Source organism: Papio anubis, chromosome 9 (assembly GCF_008728515.1).
Source record: "Papio anubis isolate 15944 chromosome 9, Panubis1.0, whole genome shotgun sequence".
Lineage (NCBI taxonomy): Eukaryota > Metazoa > Chordata > Mammalia > Primates > Cercopithecidae > Papio > Papio anubis.
In genome coordinates this window covers 77,277,087-77,297,287 of record NC_044984.1, presented here as the reverse complement: position 1 = coordinate 77,297,287, position 20,201 = coordinate 77,277,087, and the positions used below count along the sequence as shown (strand labels likewise).

The following is a 20,201-nucleotide window of genomic DNA, read 5'->3' as shown; positions in this document are numbered from 1 at the left end:
GCAGGAATAGGTGTTAGGTCATACAAGCAGTTTCTAACTTAAAAATAAGGAAGATGAGTTCCAAAAACGAAAAGTCTGAAGCTATATATATTTTTTTGCTTGGAACAGATTCTTCAGCTTAGCAACAATTCACTTGCAGGTTTATCCTGAATACTTCAGAATTAGAAGAAAAACACTATTCATAACAATTTTTTTTATTTGTTTGTTTGTTTGTTTTTAAATTGAGATAGGGTTTCCCTCTGTTGTCCAGGCTGGAGTGCCGTGGTACAAGTATGGCTGACTGCAGCCTGAGTCTCCTGGGCTTAAAGAATTCTCCTACCTCAGCCTCCCAAGTAGCTGGAACTACAGGCATCTGCCACCATGCCTGGCTATTTTTGTTTTTTAAATAGAAACAAGGCAACACACTCAGCAGCACTTGATTCTATTCTTTTTTCTATTCACTCCACTTTTATATTTAATAAGGCTACTGGTCTTATTTCCCTGACTTTTCTTTAAAACAAAACAAAACAACAACAACAAAACAGGGCGTAAGAAATGGCCAACTTGCTTGTTTTTCCAAGCCATCAATTGTTGCTTTTGATTAAAAATTGCACTCTTCGCTCCAACACACAGTTTCAGGGGACTGAGTACAGACTTTGCAGCCCAGGTTTGCACCTACCACTAAAGTTGGTCTTTGAAGATTTAGAGATTTTTTCGAAAGTAAACAGGGAAATGTACAGGGGACACACTCAAACTCAATACCATCTTTTAAAGGCTGTCCTTAGAATAAAAATGGGAGTTAAAACCCAGTCACCCTGTAGACTTAAGACAGCTTGGATTGTTCCTCTAACCAGGAATTTCTGTTGTTAAAGAAAGTGCATGCCTATTACTCTCTGAGTCTGATGATGGATATGGTTTCTGGAACAAGGTGGCATCTGGGCTCTCTATCGCTAGATGGCTGGTGGACATTTCCTCATACTGTCCTCCTTATTATCAGAATAGCAAGATGGGATCACGTTTACCCAAACCCCGTGCCATGAAACACCCTCAGCTTATCATCTCTAACAATAAGGCTCACTAGGGGCAAAATGAAATGAGAGGCACGACGATTAAAAGCAATGGAGATGTGAAGTAAAAAGGGTATCCTTAGGTATTCTTTAATTCTGTGGAGGTAAATGGGAGAGAAGAAGGGAGGAAGAAAGAAGAAAAGATTCTAAAGTAATCTATGGTACACCCTTCACACATGAGGAATTTAAGGAAAATGTATGTACCTAAATCAATGTGCAAGCGGCTAATATTTATTGAACACATATGCTAAGCAGTATTGTAGACACTAAGAATATATACAAAAACAATGTTTTCATGAAGCTTACATTTTAGCAATATACAAAGTAAACTAGGTTTACATGTATTTTAATATCATTATTTGCCATTATAGGTAGTAAATTATATAGTTCACTAGAAGGTAATACATGTAATGTTTTAAAGAATAAAGTAAAGGGGAAAAGAAGTGTGAGAGAGGTAGAGGGTTTGCTAATTTAAATAGAATTGGCTAGGAGCTAGGAGGCCTCATTCAGAGAGTAACACTGAAGCAAAGAATTGAAAGAAATGAGTAATATAATTTAGCTATAGAAATAATATATTATTTAGTAGAAATAATATATAAGAAAAAAAAAGCAGCAGATGACACAACATTCATTTTTAAATTCATTATCATCTAAATATCCAGATGTCTTCAAACTTCAATTATACGTTAAGCAATTTTTCCATCATATAGGGGAAACCAAAGTTAGGTTTTATACAAGAAAGAAAGTAAATTAAGTGAAAGACAATATTACTATATTTCCTGGTGTGTCTAGCAAATAATTCTTAACTCACAGTAATTGGAAATCTGCAGAGGACTGATTTGAACTACACAAATAAATTTACATCTGTTCGTTTTTCTTCAGGAACAGAGAAATAAGAAACTTTTTTCATAATGCAAAACCTCCTTCTGAGAAAATTGAAATTAATTTACTTGAAATGCTGCTGCACATCAGCCTGCACTTTCCATGTGAGCGTAATTTTAGGAACAACAGAAAGCTTCTGGCCATTTAAGCAACTTTCAATCAGTTTTAAAGTTAAACCAAACAAAAGGCATTAAAACAGGATGTGATTATGAACTTCTTTATAAACCTCTTTTACGGTTTTCTAATACATGTCCTCAAATTTACCTACAGTATCCTGGATGAAAATGACTATAAAATTAAAGGCCTTTTAATGAGATTGCAGAAAAATATCTTTCACCATTTTCCCAACATGGAAAATAGTTTAACTCACTCTACACTCTTGAATGAATATTTCTACATAATATCATTTTGCAGCTACGTTTGTAAGAGAAAACCTATAATACAAATGAGCATAGGAATGAGTCAATCTTTCTTTTGCCAGGCTCCAATTTCTAAAAGGATTCTGATTTCCCCCAATTTTGCTTTGGGGTAGAGTGGGGAGGGCAAGGCTTAATAGTCCAGCAGGCAATTCTAGACACCAATTTCCATTGCTATAAGAGGAATGAGTGTGTAATCAGTTGTTTGATTCAATTAGATTTGAAAGCATTTAAGAACCAAGGAAGTACTGAAGACCTCACTATGTGATAGAAACAAATACATATTAATTTACATCTCTAGCCATCAAGGACCTCCTAGTGTGAATCTCAGTTCCTTGGTCTTTGTGTCCATATATTTCATAAGATAAATTCATTCTCTGAATGACATCCTGTATTTTGTGATAACAACATGCTGTTCTCTGACTACCACATGGAGGAGACGTGAATAACATTTTTAAGTTTCAACACCTAGGACTGATGCCACTATCTTTTACCCATGGGGCCACAAAAAAAGTCCATAGAAATATTTACCTTCTCTATAGCACACGGTTTTGGTCATTTTCTCCCATCTTACTGTCCTAACCAACAGCTTCAATGACATCGCACACCTTAGTCTTTTATCCTACTCCTTAAGCCAACTTTAGGGTTCTAATTTTTCTTTTTCCCCTTTTATTTTTTATTTTATTTTGTTTTTTCAGATTGTCACCCAGGCTGGAGTACAGTGGTGCGATCTTGGCTCACTGCAATCTCCACCTCCCAGGTTCGCGCCATTCTCCTGTCTCAGCCTCCTGCGTAGCTGGGACTACAGGCGCCCGCCACCACGTTCAGTTAATTTTATGTATTTTTAGTAGAGATGGGGTTTCACCGTGTTAGCCAGGATGCTCTCGATCTCCTGACCTCATGGTCTTCCCGCCTCAGCCTCCCAAAGTGCTGGGATTACAGGCGTGAGCCACCATGCCCAGCCAGGGTTCTACTTTTTCTATCGATCTCCTTAAATGTTGGTATTCTGTAGGATTCTACCCAAGGTTCTTCCATTTACTCTTATACATATTATTCACACACATATTATTTATTTTCAGTTTTAATTTACATAATTATGACACCAAAATCTACACCCTTTAGCTCAAAATGCTCTCATGAACTATGGAAATACATTCCAGTTGCCCAGTGGATGTCCAATAGTCATCTCAAACTTAGCCAAAACTGAAAAATAATTCCCCCAAAACACCTTACTTATCTTTCTAGTATGACTCCTCTATTCTTTTCTTTTTCATTTCTCTTTCCTTTAGGCTGATTTACGTTTCTTTGTATACCTTGTCACAATAATATAAGCATATCACTCAGAAAAGATGTCACTTTATTACTTAACATTCTATTTTTACATCCAGACTTCAAGTTACTTCAGAGTAGAAACTACACTTTGTCAGCTTATTCCCAGCTTCTAATACAATGTCTATCACTCTGAAGGTACTCAGTCTTTGTTGACTAAATTAATGGATCCTTATTTCCAAAATGTAAATTCATATTTATAAATATACTCAAAAGACATAATCTGTGTTGACTGAACTTTAGAATTCATGTCTTTCTTTCTTTAGAATTCCATTCATTCTTTCTCAGAATTATGTGAAAACTAGCGATGTCTGAAGTAGGTGCTATAAGAATTACAGATATTTGAGTGACAGGAATATGAATTCTACCTTGAGAGCTAAACTGTAAAATCAACTCACAATGAATCAGAGAACAGGGGTGCAAAATCAACTGTGGATGAAAAAGACACCTCCAAAACTAGCAGGTATGAAATGTAACTGTCTGACCATATTAGTGCAACAACTGAGTACAAAATGCAAAAGTGTGTAGGTAGCAGGAGGTGATGAAACTTTGAAAGCTCTGGAAAAGTAAATTTAGAGTCAAATGCCAATAGCAATTCTCTCAGCACTTTCCAGGAAAGGAGGAGCTGCAGCCAAGAGGTTTCATAGCATCAGGCTGTCTTAGACTAATGTCATTATAAATTTATTCATCCAATACTACTTGGATTGATGCTGTCATAAATTAAATGTTTTCAACACATTGAGAGACAAGTTTGTCAAACAAACTTGTGATTCCCATACAGACTTGCTCAGATTTTGAGTCATTCTAGTACCTATGACAATATAATGAACGAAATCTCTTAAAAACACTGACACAGAGGGACTTTCTTAGCCTTCAGCATGCTTTTTTAATGTAAGTAGCTCTCTCCAGGACTAATCACCCCAGGCAACTAAGTACTAGGCACCTGAACAGATGGGCTTCTTTCCTAAGACCACTTGCAGCAACTTACTGGAAACCACTGAGTGCTACAAGATAAAATTTTATGTTGTATACAATGTATAATTTTAACTAATAATCACACATGATTCTTAACACCATAAAACCTGCAATAGAAAACAATAGAAAATGTTTCATCTTATGGCTTTTTTAAAAAAATTAAAAATTAAGCCAGATGTATTTTAACTCTAGCTTCTCCATAAAATCCTTTCTTATTTCTCCTTACTTCTCCTTTACCATCCTGCAGACGTCCTGGTCATCATGTAGTAATTCTTGTCTTAATCCATGTCTGGCATCTTGACAAGAACGACTTAGCTAAATTTCTTGAATATAGTATGTCTTGGCCAAAACTCAAGAATGGATAATTTAATGTTAAAACATATTCAAGAATTTACATTCCCAAATGTATAGCTGGTTGATGGAATCATTAAACATCGTCAATCTGCCCTAGTTTCAAATAATTACTGTTTGTTTTTACTTTCAAATTTTATTTTCAAAAGGCTATTTATATTCTTGTTTTTCCTATAGAAAAATATTAAAGTAACTCTACAAATTAGAATTGAAAAACTAAAAGACAAATTTAAACAATATGTTTCTATGAACAAAAGTCAGTTATATAGCCACTTATACCTCAAGTAGCCCTTTAAAGGAGAGACTGGTATTTTAAGAACCAAGAAACATCTTATCCTATTAACAATAAATCAGAATACAAGTATATACTTCACTATTTACTATTTTTTTTTTCTGATTAACAAATGGAGCTATTGAAATGTATTTTGCAGAAACAGCCCTTGGCTGGTCATCCATTTAAGTAACATATTCGTTATATTCACTTATCAATTCTGATTAAAATATTTGTTTTCAATGTGTATTCTATAAAGAAAATATCTCCGGGGTTTGGGAGGTAGAAAGAAAAGAGAACTCAATCCTTTACAGTAGAATTTATAAGACTGTGTTTCAAAATCATTATCCCAGTCGGGTGCGGTTGGCTCATGCCTGTAATCCCAGCACTTTGGGAGACCGAGGCAGGCAGATCATTTGAAGTCAGGAGTTTGAGGCCAGCCTGGCCAACATGGTGAAACCCCAGCTTTACTAAAAATACAAAAATTAGTCAGGCATGGTGGTGCACATCTGTAATCCCGGCTACTCAGGAGAATCGCTTGAACCTGGGAGGCAGAGGTTGCAGTGAGCCAAGATCGTGACACTGCACTCCAGCCTGGGCAACAGAGTGTGACTCCATCTCAAAAAACAAAACAAAACAAAAACAACAACAAAAACTCATTAGCCCACATCAGTAGGTATACAATAACAATGGTCTCAGGAAGGGAATTTTACTGCTCTTATGCTTTGTGGACAGTGAATGTTTCAAAGACATAAATAATAGATAAAAGCTATGGAATCAATCAACATTCAGAATCAGATAAGAACACATGGCCAGTAATGCAAGCTAGAAAAGAAGTGGGTCAGACAAGTGGCAAGGACAGGACAAGGGGTCAGTAAACTTGAACTTTGTTGATTTATATCCATTCATTAGATTACTCATTAGTTTATTAATTATCTCATTAGTTTATTATCTCATTAATTAGCCCATTAGGTTATTAATCTGCATATGCATGATTTAACTCATTAACTTATTAATTAATTTGCTAGTTTATTAACATATACACAGTTTGAAGTCTACGTGCCTGGTATTGTGCTAAGTGCTAGGGGAAAAGTGGTACATGGACAGAGCCAGGTGTGGTGTCGTGTGCCTACAGTCCCAGCTACTTGGGAGGCTGAGGCAGGAAGATCACTTGAGTCCAGCAGTTCAAATCTAGCCTGGCAACACAGTGAGATCCCATCTTTTAAAAAAAGATAAGAAAGATAGATCTCCCTCCTAAATATCACAATGCAACTAATACTTGGCTCTTTTTAATCTGGATATTAACATTTGTGATACCATGTTCCCCTTTATACATATGATATCACGTTCCCTTTATATCACATTTATGTATTCTCTTTTATGGTATTTTGTGATACCATGTTCCTTTACATGGTATAGGACATGGTATCACAAATACCATAAATACTTGGCTCTTTATAATCTGGGTCATGTTAACATTTGTGATACTATGTTCCTTTATATAAAGAGGAACATGCTATCACAAATGTTAACATAATACAGACTAAAAAGAGCCAAGTGGCTTTGTGAGACCTAGGAGGGATATCTATCTTTCACCTCTGAAAGTGGGAGAGGTATCCAGAAACCTCCCCAGAAAGCATCGCTTAAGCTGAGGAAAAAAAAAAAAAAAAAGGATGTATAGGTATTAGGCAAAAAAGGTGGTGGGCGGGGGTAGGATAGAAAGATGTCATAAAGGGTGGAAAGAGATCTGAAGGGGAGGGAAAGAAAATGTTGCAGGCAGCACAAATAGTATGTGCAAAGGCCCAACCAGAGGAAAAGCAAGATAATATATTTGGGAAAACTCCAAGAAAGAACCTTCTAATAAAAGTAAGACTTATGATACAGAAACAACAGCAAAAAATTGAAATTAGGCGTATCTAGAAAAAAAATCTAAATAACTAGGAATGACCAATTTAAAATAGAATAAAAGAGAAAAAGATCTAATTCTCATTATTAAAAATAATTTCTAAAAAACCAAGAATAATCTCAAATACGTGAGACCTTTGAGAATCAAATACAAAATTTTAATAAATCTTGAAAATTGAAAGAAATGTAGAAATACATGTATCTGGCCGGGCGTGGTGGCTCACGCCTGTAATCCCAGCACTTTGGGAGGCCGAGGCAGGTGGATCACCTGAGGTCCGGAGTTCAAGACCAGCCTGACCAACATGGAGAAACACCGTCTCTACTAAAAATACAAAATTAGCCGGGTGTGGTGGTGCATGCCTGTAATCCCAGATACTCTGGAGGCCGAGGCAGGAGAATCGCTTGAACCCGGGAGGCGGAGGTTGCTGTGAGCCGAGATCGCACCATTGCACTCCAGCCTGGGTAACGAGAGCAAAACTACGTCTCAAAAAAAAAAAAAAAAAAAAAACACAAGAAAGAAAAAGAAATACATGTGTCTGGAAGAGAAAATTCAAGAGTATAACAATGTCAACTCTCCTCACTTTAATATACAATCACTGCAAAACCAATGAAAACCCTAATCAGACTTACAGTTAACTTAAGAAGTCTATGGGTCCAGTTCACATTGAAGATAAAATACACAGGAATAATCAAGAAGTGTGGGAAACAAATAACAAGGATGAGAGGTTTGCCTTTTAAAATATAAATTTCCTATAAATTACAGTAGTTGAAACAACTTGATTCTGACAGGGGTTACCAACAGAACAGAGTCCATAGCAATGAACAGTGTTTGTATAGGGATTTATTCTAAGCAATAGGTAGCTATCCAATAAATTGGATAGGTAAACTTACCCAATCTAGGTAAACTTATTCTAGGTGATAGGTAAGTATCCAATAAATCATAATGAGAGTTTTAGTTTTCATTGGAAAAAATTATACCTTAATACAAAAAATAATGAATCTAGAGTAGACTGATGATCTAAACAAAAAGCAAACATAACTTTAAAGCTACCCAAAAAATGTCCAATTTAAAAACATATTAGGCTGCAAATGGTCATTTTCAGAGAGACACAAAATACAGAGGGTTTAAATAAGAGGACTTGGGGATTTTTTTCTATATAGAAATTAAAGTTGTATACACTAAATGCTATAAGTAAAAATGAGATGTTAAAAATTAGTTGAAGATATATGCAAAATAGGTTTGTGTGCTTACACACAAGTTTTCAACCCTACGACTCAGTAAGAAAAAAAAAGCCTACACAATAGAAAATTAGGCAAGAAATATGAACAGTAAATTCCCAAGGAAATTACAAAGAGCCAATTAACATAAGAAAAATTACTCAACTCCATTTGTAATGAGAAAAACGGAAAATGAAGCAATATAGTTTTGAAATCATCCCACTGAGCATTCATTAATGTTGTTGATCTTAACACCGCCAATATGAACAACTTAAAATGAAGACGATTATACAAATTCTGACATATCTGCACACATGTAAAACAGTCAAAAATTAATAATGATTCATATATGCAGGGGAAAAAACTTGAAAGTGTATACATAACCACACATATAAATGCTTACCAAAAACGTGGTAAGATCTATACTGGAGGAGGAAAAGGATATGAGGAATCAATAATCGGGACTTCTATGTTTTACTCCATATTCTTCAGTATTATTTGAATGTTTCACAAGAGCATATTTGTGTATTAATTGATATTTATCAATTAAAACAAAATGAACATTACGTACTAGGCGTCAGGCCTTGCTCTTGCCACATGAAAACACAGGTACCTGCAAGCTGCCCCACTTCATTCCAGGAATTAGTAAAGAGACAGTTGAGATGTACACCAAGAGCACTGGTGACCTCAAGCCAACAGAATTATAACAAAATCTCTCAGTCTCTTTTGCTCTATGTCAGACATGACCAACACTTCTGGGCAGTCCTGCTTGATAATCTTTCTGAAATTTTTTTGGGGGAGACCAATCGGCTTACCTGGCATCACCCAGACACCTCCCTCTATCTCCCAACACATACTTCCCACTATCGAACTTGGCAGGAAATCCTGTCCCGAAGTATTACTTTTCCTTACATTTCCACCAGTCCTCACTTCTCATAGGCCAAACTCCGTTTTTAAACTCTATGCCAAGTAGTCTCACCAGTTGTATCCTGTAATCTCTGACCTTTCTAATCCCTCAAATATTCTCAAAACCTGGCCCTGAATGTTCAAAAACATCTCTCATACTCTTATTAGGATTGAATATAAAAAGGCCGGGTGCAGTGGCTCATGCCTGCAATCCCAGTACTTTGGGAGGCTGAGGTGGGTGGATCACCTCAGGTCAGGAGTTCGAGACCAGCCTGGCCAACATGGCAAAACCCCATCTCTATTAAAAATATAAAAATCAGCCAGGTGTGGTGGTGGGTGCCTGTAACCCAGCTACTCAGGAGGCTGAGGCAGGAAAATTGCTTGAACCTGGAAGGTGGAGGTTGCAGTGAGCTGAGATCATGCCACTGTACTCCAGCCTGGGCGACAGTGTAAGACTCCGTCTCAAAAAAAAAAAAAAAGGATTGAATCTATGGTGTCAATTCTTCACCACATATTTCTTTTATTGCTGTCTCAACCTAAACTACCTCTCCCTAAGAGATTTCTTGGTATCATTATATATATGTCTTATATATTATATATACATATATAATATATACACATATATAATGATATATATATAATATATACACACACACATACACACACATATACACACGCACCACTGACATTTATTCAAAATGTTAGCTTTTTAAAACAGTCTTACTTGTCCCACTCTTTCACTCTCTCCATTAAAAATTCCTGGCTGGGCCCTCTCTCTTACACTGAAGCTACTAATAGGGAGGTAAGGAGATGTGATGGGTTGAATCATGTCCCCCTCACCCCCCCAAAAAGGTATGTTGAAGTCCTAACCTCTACTATTTCAGAATGTGACCTTATTTGGAAACAGCATTACAGATGTAATTCAATATTATGGGTAGGCCCCAATCCAGTATGACTGATGTCCTTTTAAGAAGATGGCCATGTGAAGATAGAAACACATAACATCATGTGACAACGAAGTCAGAGACTGGAATTATGCAGCTGCAAGACAAGAAATGCTAAAGATCGCCAAGAAACCACAAGAAAAAGGCAAGGAAGGATTCTTTTACAGGTTTCAGAGGGAACATGGCCCTGCCAACACCTTGACTTCAAATTTCTAGTCTTCAGATCTGTGAAATGATAAATTTCTATTTTAAGCTATGTACTTTGTGGTATTTTTGTTACAGCAGTCCTAGGAAACTAATACAGGAGTCAACCCTAATATAAATGTGTTTGTTTCTGAAACTGCAAGAAAATGAAACAAATGTCCAATTCAAGAAAGCTCTTTATAAGCCAGAAGTGTTTAGTGATAATGATCAAAATATACTTACATAATTCAAAGAATGTGGTTTTCCTAATAGTCATTACTAGTTTTATCACTTATTGAAAAATGGGATATATTCTGCTCTGATATGGATTTCACAACTTATTTAAAAGATCAGTGCAATTGGAAATTTTCTAGGTATGCAGGATATAATAATGAATAAGAAAATGTCACTACCCCAAGAAGTTGAATATTAATGGAAATGGCCACTATGCTTCAACACTAAATGTAGTAATTAACTTTTGACAGATATTTATTATGATACAGAATTATTTATTCCTAGTTTATTTATAAGTTTGCTTTCCAAGGTAGCTGCTGATCAAATGCCTTCTTGGCATTTCTAGAAATGATATTTGTTAATCCTCTGACTTTTTAAATTGAAAGAGTATAGTAATTTAATTGTAATATTAAATATCCCACCATAAATCTTAGACTATCTGATAATGGTGTTTAAATCTTTAATATGGGCGACATCCACTATATTAATTTTAAAACATGTATATACATTTATATTTGTTGTGTAACTGGCCTTTTGTGGGTTGTATGGTTCTTGTTTATTTGCTTTTTGTTCTGTTTTGTTGTTGTTGTTGTCCTTGTGTGTGTGGGTGTGTTAAATGTAGTCAGCTACTTTGTAATCAGTTTTATCTAGCTTAATAAAAAATACTAAGAAGTCTAACTATTGCATGAAATATCACTTCATCAAAGATTTGACAGAACTCACTTGTGAGATGCCTTGACTCAGTTCCTTGTTGAGATAATTCCTTAATATTGTTTCCAAAGTTTTCCAACGTTTTTGATTGAGATTGCCTATCTCTTCTTGGGCCAAATAGACCATTAATATTTTCCAGGAAGAAGTATATATATTAGTAGGATTTTCATATATATTATTAGTGTTTTATTATTTTAAGCATATATCCAGTTATAACTCTTTTATCATTCTTAAAATTGTATATTTGAGATTTTATAATTCGCTCTGTATTATCCTTACCCAGAGCTGCTGATCTTCCAGAGACCAAGATCTTAGATTATGCATTACTTCCTATTGTTTCTCTGCATTCTAATTTATTTATATTTTCTCTTTACTTCTCTTAAATTTTTAGTTTATTTTCTTGCTCATTTCTTAGCTTCTCGGATTGAGTATTTACTCAGATTCTTACAACACAGAACAAAATGACAACTAACTTTCAGTAGCAAAATCTCTATCATCAACAGACATAATTCTTCCATTAGGTAAGATAATCAAGAATTGACTATAGCATGTTAAATTCATCTGCATTCTGAAATCTAATTCCTAATACAATATTTAATGTTCTATTGAATTACCATTTTAAATATCATTTGGAACAGACTGAAACAAATCCATAACAACAACGAAAAGACATTGACTATTTCTTAGCCTAAAAATCAATTATATTTCACATTGCAGTGAGTGGTGTAGTGAAGAAGTTGGAAGTGAACTCTATACTTATAAAATTAGACAGTGTAAATCATTGAGCCATGATTCATCTGCTTTGTCTCTGAAAATGTATTATACGTGAAAAGACAAACCAACCTCATAATGCAAATCTATTAAACCTGGTCTTAATAATTTTTTGTATGAAATAACAGATTTTAGTAAATTTGACAATATGAATAAAAGGCTAAATACAAGGCTGTACAATAAATGCATGATATCTATTGTTATTAAGAATAGAATTAAGTACTGTTTAAATTTCATATTATATAACTACTGTCTGTAAGCATGGATTCAAATGATATCAAACGACGTTATAATTAATAGATTTAGAATTAAAAATGCCTTCTGTAGCACTTTCTTCTTGAAGGCAGCTCTTAGCACAGGTGTGCAAATCCAATGATAAATTTTTTAACAAAATTCTATACCATGAATTCAGTAAACTCACTAACAGTTACTAAAACCTTATATTCTCTAATATATTTAATTCTAAATATTTTATTTCTCTATGTAAAGGTTATTTTTTTTCTAAATTTGAAACATATATATTGAGGCTTTTTTCCCAAACCTTTGGTTTATTTCTGCCTGAAGAAATACCACAATGAGATATCATCTCACACCAGTTAGAATGACAATCATTAAAAAGTCAGGAAACAACAGATGCTGGAAAGGATATGGAGAAATAGCAACGCTTTTACACTGTTGGTGGAGTGTAAATTAGTTCAACCACTGTGGAAGACAGTGTGGCGATTCCTCAAGGATCTAGAACCAGAAATACCATTTGACCCATTACTAGGTATATACTCAAAAAATTATAAATCATTCTACTATAAAGGCACATGCACAAGTATGTTTACTGCAGCAGTATTCACAATAGCAAAGACTTGGAACAATCCCAAATGCCCAACAATTATAGACTAGATAAAGAAAATGTAGCACATATACACTACAGAATACTATGCAGTCATAAAAAAGGATGAGTTCATGCCCTTCACAGGGACATAGATGAAGCTGGAAACCATAGTTCATAGCAAACTAACACAGGAACAGAAAACCAAATACCACATGTTCTCACTCATAAGTGGGAGTTGAACTATGAGAACACATGGACACGGGGAGGGGAATATTACACACTGGGGCCTGTTGGGGGTTGGGGGCTAGGGGAGGGATAGCATTAGCAGAAATATTTAATGTAGGTGACGGGTTGATGGGTTCAGCAAACCACCATGGCACATGTATACCTATGTAACAAACCTGCACGTTCTGCACATGTATACCAGAACTTAAAGTATAATAATAAAAAGAAAGAATTAAAAAAAGAAATACAAGTGTTGCACACACAGTCAGAATGTCTTAGGTTCATATATTGGTTCCTCTCTTTACTTTCTGTGTGACCTTAGACACACTACCTCTGAGTCTCAGCTTCCTTGTGTTATAGGCTTCCTTGGAATAAAAACTATGATAACGTACGTAAAGAACTAAGAAGAACATTTAGCACACAGAGGTAATTAAAGCTACTGCTACTAAAGAAAAACAATTAAAATTATCCCATCATTTTACAAACATGGAATATAACTCTTTGTGTATACCTCTTGGATATAACTTGATTTCATTCCTGAAAAAAGCTGTCCTCAAATATTTACGATCTTATAAAGTAATGTTCCTTAAATTTCAGATAGAAATCTACATCACTCATACGATTGCTTACTTTGTATTTTCCAAGATCATCCCTATTTTTCCTCTATCTTTACCTATAACAATATTCATATGTGCTACTTAGATGTAGTACATATGTTACTATATACATATATTACATATATTACGTTGAGTAATATATGTACATCTGTTACGCTGAGGGCCTAACAGAAGCTTACAATTCCCAAAACCTTCTAAAATGCATGAACAAATGTAGGTATTCCACGCCAATTAACACAAATAGGTTTGTTCTATGCCTCTGTCATAAACATCTTTAAAAGATATAACTGTAATTGATGATAGGACAAGTGATTAATGCATGCTATTATCTCAAACAGGTATTATCACGTTATATGTCCTAGAAAGACTGAGCAAAGAAATTTCCTTCTCTTTTGGGAGTTAAGATAGAACAAGGAATAACTTCTGCACACCAGAGAAAATTATGTACATCTGAAAACTAAAATTTGCTCTTTAACAGTCTCTAAACTTTCTACGAGAAAACTTTTCTTTTTCTACCTATGCAAATAAGTAGACAAAATGTTTGTTCCTATAAATATGATACCAAACTTGTTTATAATATTATATATTGCAAAGGTGTATTTTTTAAAATATTTGATTTAAAATCATTGAAAAATTTACCTATTTTAAAATAGAATTATTGATGTCAGAATTCTGTCAAAGCCAATACTTTCAAATCATTGCCAATATTTCTTGTGGAATTTAAGCTTCTCCGTTTAGGGTGACAGATAAGTGTGGCTTAAAGACCCATCATATTAGTAAAAAATATTGTGAAACTGTATTTGGCACTTATGACATAACCCATTTCCAACAATTAGGGGGAAAAACTGATCTTGCCAATAACCACTTTTCCAGCAAAGACTTTTCACCGGGGTTTGGGAAGGTCAATTCATATGCTGTCATGATTTACATATGCATCCACAGACAGACAAAGTCTTAAGATATAATTTTAAAATTGCATGTCAAGTGAAATTTTCTAATTAAATACATTTCTCTTCTCAGTAAAGAATAAGCTTGGATAAATGCTTTGAATCCTTGTCCAACAGGTATCGTAAAGAGGTGGGCAACATTTTAACCATGGACTATGGATAAGACAGAGAGAAACATTTCAATGAAGAGGTGTTGGTTGTTCAGCTTACTTTTCTTCCAAAAATATATGAAGGATGGGAGCCAGGAAAGCAATATCCCATACTGCAAGGCAAGAGGCCCCTCTGACATCACTGTCAGACGCAAAAAGTGTAAAGAACATATGTGTGAATATATTAACCTCATAAGGTTCTTTTTCATAAAATAAAAAATAATATTAATAAAAATATAGTAGTATAACACTATTTAGATGAAGAGGACTTGAACCTTTGTAGGAGTACCTAGATATGTATTTTCATTCAAGAAAAGAAACAGATACAAATTCAAATCAGTTCAGCAAAGAAGATGGTAAGATACATGGTGAAACAGGACACAGAAGAGAGTAGGTAGAAGGAACAGTGCACTGGAGCAGGTGTGCTTCATGTGAAAGAATTCCAGGTGACAAAGAGAAAATTACACACTGTGCAAGCCAACACAAAACATATCTGCTGACCTAATTCAGACCACAGGCCGCTAGATTGGGATCCCAGTATTAAAGCCTACGAGGTTAAACACAACGGCAACGTATGAACAAAAAATTAAAGCAGAGCTTATCCTGTCTACTTTCCCTTAAATATCTAGATTTTTCTTCTTTATTTTTAGTTAAATTTTATTTTAAAGTATCTGTGCCTTTAGACTTAGCCAATACAAAAGATTCAGGTAACCAGAGCATAAATACATATTTTAAAAGTTTATAGATTAGCCTGATGCTGTCAATATCACACAGCATTCATTAAACTCAAGCAGCAAGCATCTTATTTTTCCTAGGATCAGTCATCTTCCTAGAGAGAACTGGTCTGCCTCCATTCCATTCCAACTCTGGAAGTGCTGCCAATGGAAGTGACTCATTGCCCCTCCCACATCACTCAGTGTTTCAACCAAGAGAGGGCACAGGACTGCAGGAGGGTCAGTCCAACAACTTTTTCCGGGATTAATACAGACACTGAGACAAAACAGTTCTCTTTCCTTCTGAGATTGAGAAGAATAAGGATGCTATCTATATTCACAAAGGCACAGGAGCCATCTTTCCCATTGTTATAGAGTACCACAGAAAATGGAGCAAACCCAGAAGAAACCAGAGCCACAAAATGGAGAAACATTCCTGAAACACAATCAGGCACTAGATCTAACTAGGCCTGCATCTAGTCAATCCAGGAATTTCCAGTTAGGGGAGTTTATACATTCTCTGGTGTCTTCAGGCAAGCTTAAACTGGATTTCTGTTACTTATAAACAAAATGTTCTCATAAATATAAGAGACAAAGAAGATATGTGAGTTTGTTTTGCATTTATCTACTCACATCTCATTGCACCAGCTAGGACTGTCCACTCAAAGAACAAAACCAGTTTTTCCCCTAGGGATTTTTCTAACCCAACATATAATAATAGCCTAAATGATCCCAACCTCACTAATAATCATCAGTGTCTATGAAGAGGAAAACAAAAAAGAACCATGACCTTACTCACTCACTTTTCTGGTGTAGCGCATATTCTATACATACTTTGATACGGCAATTTTTTTTAATGGAAGACAAAATCTATCATTAATAATCAAGGCTGGGCACAGAGGTTCACACCTATAATCTCAGCACTTTGCGGAGTAAGGCAAGAGAATTGCTTCAGGCCAGGAGTTAGGCACCAGTCTGGGCAATATAGTGAGTCCCCATCTCTACAAAAAAATTTAAAAATTAGCCATGCATGGTGACAAGCACCTGCAGTCTTAGCTCTCTGGGAGGCTGAGGCAGAAGGATGGCTTGAGCTCAGGAGTTTGAGGCTGCAGCAAGCTATGACAGTGCCTCTGAACTCTAGCCCAGGCCACAGAGTGAAATACTGTCTCAAAAAATTAATAATGCTAATGATCAATGCATGATTTACATAACTCTCATACGTAACAGGCTTATTTTATGAACTCATCTAAGTATTAATGGAACAAACATTTTAAGAACTAAAAAATATTTAAACCAATGTTTATGTAACATGGCATACCGCTTCCAAAAAATTCAGGCATAACACATAAGTACACATGAATATTGATGATGTGGTCCAAAACAAAGAAATCACAACCACCATCCACCTAATAGTCTCAGAGGCATGATTAACAAAAAGACCATTTCAGTACAATAGCTATCATCATCTCCATTTCCAGCAGTTAAATCAATAGTCCCTCTTACTGCAGGTTTCAAAGATGAACCAAACCAGAGAAAGCAAGGCATACTCACAAATTATAAAGCATGTCAGCCATGTTGCTGCGGTAATACAAAGCATTTCTATAGGCGCTTTCAGCTTCAGAAATTTTGCTCTGACTCTTCAGAACATTTCCAAGGTTACCCCATGCTGCCAAGAAGAAAAAGAAATTCTCAGACTGAGCATCAATCCAATTATACATGACATAATATCAGGCCATCAGGAAGTACCACAGGGAGAGAAAACCATCATAAAACATTTTTAAGAAGGAAAATTTATTTCCTTTATACTCTAACATTTCATCAAGCCAGGAGATTAAATATAATCAAAGCCTTAAAAAATTAAAGTAATTATTATGTCTCAAAGCAGATATACATATACAGTTCATCATAAGGCCAAGAACAATGTTATCTTAAGATCACCTACAAAGGCTTCATGCTCTTCCAGATTTCAGTAGGGGTCTTCATGGTCTGAAATTATCGTATACTTACTGGGCCAGAAACTGCAAGAAATGATCTTAAAATAAACAAATATTTCATTCAAGTATGAAAGAACTGATAAATGGCATAGAAGATCTGGAGATGAAAAGCAAAAAAACTAAACAAGATCAAAGCTATAAAGAAGCTTACCAGGCATCAGAATACATCAATAAAACATTATAGATATAATGTTCTTTTGTACTCTTTCTGCTTATGAGCTCACTTCCCTGAAAATAGCTATTTCTACACTTAATCATGTTGAAAATTAAATATATTTTCTATGTACCCTCTTTGTTCTCCACAAATAATAGTAATTTTTCAACATTAAAAATAACAAAAGGCACAGCACCAATAACTGCCCCCACAGTACGGCTCTCCAATGAACTTTGCCCTCAAACTTGGCTGCTTCTCTTGCCTTCTTACTTCCCTACAAGGAGATGGGGTATTGAGTCCTGAAAGCAGAGTCCCCCAGCAAATGATAGAGATGAGAAGAAGGGTCATGTGTGTTGATATATTTATTTGGGTGACTACTGACTGTACCTGAAAAATGAAAGGGTTTTGAGTTTTTAATTTTAATGCAAAAAAGTACAGAATCTTTCAATCTCGATTTGCCTGTGTGCCTCTAAGAAATTTAAAACTCCTGTGCTTCAGTTTACTTTATCTGTAAACTGGGAAAATAGTGTCTCATCTGTTTCATGATGAAGATGAAGTGTGTTAATATACACAAGCTGTTTAAGGCAGTGTCTGAGGCTGGGCACGATGGCTTGCACCTGTACTAGCACTTGGGGAGGCCGATGAGGCGAGCGGATTGTTTGAGCTCAGGAAGAGTTTGAGACCAGTCTGGGCAACATGGTGAAACCCCGTCTCAACAAAAAATACAGAAATTAGCCTGGCGTGTTAGCACATGCCTGCAGTCCCAGCTACTTGGGAGGCTGAGATGTAATGATTGCTTGAGCCCACAGAGTCGAGGCTACAGTGAGTCATGATCACGCCACTGCACTCAAGCCTGGACGACAGAGTGAGACCCTCTCTCAAAAAAATAAAACAAAACAAAATTAAAAAAACAAAGACAGTGCCTGAAACATGGTAAACACTCAATAAATATCGCTATTATCATTAATATTATTGTGGTTGATACTCTTTACAATTTATAGTAGTTAAGCATTTCTTACCAAAAATAACATTAAATACAATGCACTTTATGACCTTATGTTATCTACAGAGAATACTAATCCTTCATGTTTGCAACGTCATATACCTTCTTTACTTCCAGTGGAAAACAGGGGAAAGGCACTGAACTCACAATTATGCAATAGCTAATAGTGCCATGTACCATGCCACACACTTGACATATATCATCTCACTGAGCTCTCAACACAGTTCCTTACATAAGTGCCCATTCCCCAGATGAGGAGACAGAGGCACTAAAGAATTTGTTTGTTTGTTTGTTTATTTATTTAATTTATTTTTGAGATGGAGTCTTGCTCATCGCCCAGGCTGGAGTACAGTGGCACGATCTCGGCTCACTGCAACCTCTCCTCCCTGGTTCATGCCATTCTCCTGCCTCAGCCTCCCGAGTAGCTGGGACTACAGGCACCGCCACCACACCCAGCTAATTTTTTTGTATTTTAAGTAGAGACGGTGTTTCACCGTGTTAGCCAGGATGGTCTCGATCTCCTGACCTCGTGATCCGCCCTCCTCAGCCTCCTACAGTGCTGGGATTACAGGAGTGAGCCACCACGCTTGGAGGCACTAAAGAATTTGTAAAGTTAATACTGAAGTGTTAGAGCAAAAACGCTAATCCGACATTGGCTGTTTCCAAACTTTTTCTCTCCTCGACCTAACATTTTCATACCACATTTCATCTTTCACTGCAAACCAACATTCACATACCAACATTCACAGAGGCCTCGGCATTATGAGTCCATAGAAAATTGTATCCTTTAAATTAAAAGACAAAATAGTGTAAAGTATTGTCAAATTAAACTACTAAATGAAAAGAAAATAAAAAGTAGGAAAACAGTAAAATAAATTATAATTATCTTTAAACATATTAGGCATAATACCATACATATTCTATACCACAAATTAATAAGATATGCCTCTATGGAAATTTTTAATAATTAGGCAATTTTAAAACCCCCATTCCTCCCAAAGTTCTGCTCTGATTGTGTGATTAGTAAAAGAGAATATATTTACATTGAAATCTCTCTGAGAAATGCATTCAAATGTTAATTGAAGCACCAGGAAATCCTCATTATAATGGTATCCCATTTTGATAGTAGTCCTAGAACATAGATGATTAAAAAAACTAATACAAAGACATACCTTTGAATATTTTAAGACATACTTCCAGCGAAAGAAATTGATTTCTTTAGATACTTACATCTCAAATAAATAATAAACTAATAAGTGCTTCTCCTGTTGACAACAGACATATACAGGGATATCGTGGAGATGTTGTGGGTGTAGGTTCAGACCACCAAAATAAAGTATCACAATGAAGTGAGTCACATATTTTTTTTTGGTTTTCTAGTGCATATAAAAGTTATATTTACACAATATTGTATAATAAGTGTGCAATAGC

The 20,201-nt window shown here is 35.5% G+C and overlaps 1 protein-coding gene across 3 annotated transcripts in view; it reads right to left on the bottom strand.

The window, feature by feature from the left end:
* The window catches only part of TMTC2 (transmembrane O-mannosyltransferase targeting cadherins 2), a 482,099-nt gene that overhangs the window by 188,911 nt on the left and 272,987 nt on the right, over positions 1–20,201 (bottom strand). For all 3 annotated transcript variants that reach the window (XM_003906839.5, XM_017946044.3, XM_017946043.3), the window contains one exon: positions 17,171–17,285. In XM_003906839.5, coding sequence (XP_003906888.1) covers positions 17,171–17,285 — 115 coding nt within the window. The remainder of the gene's footprint in view (positions 1–17,170; positions 17,286–20,201) is intronic.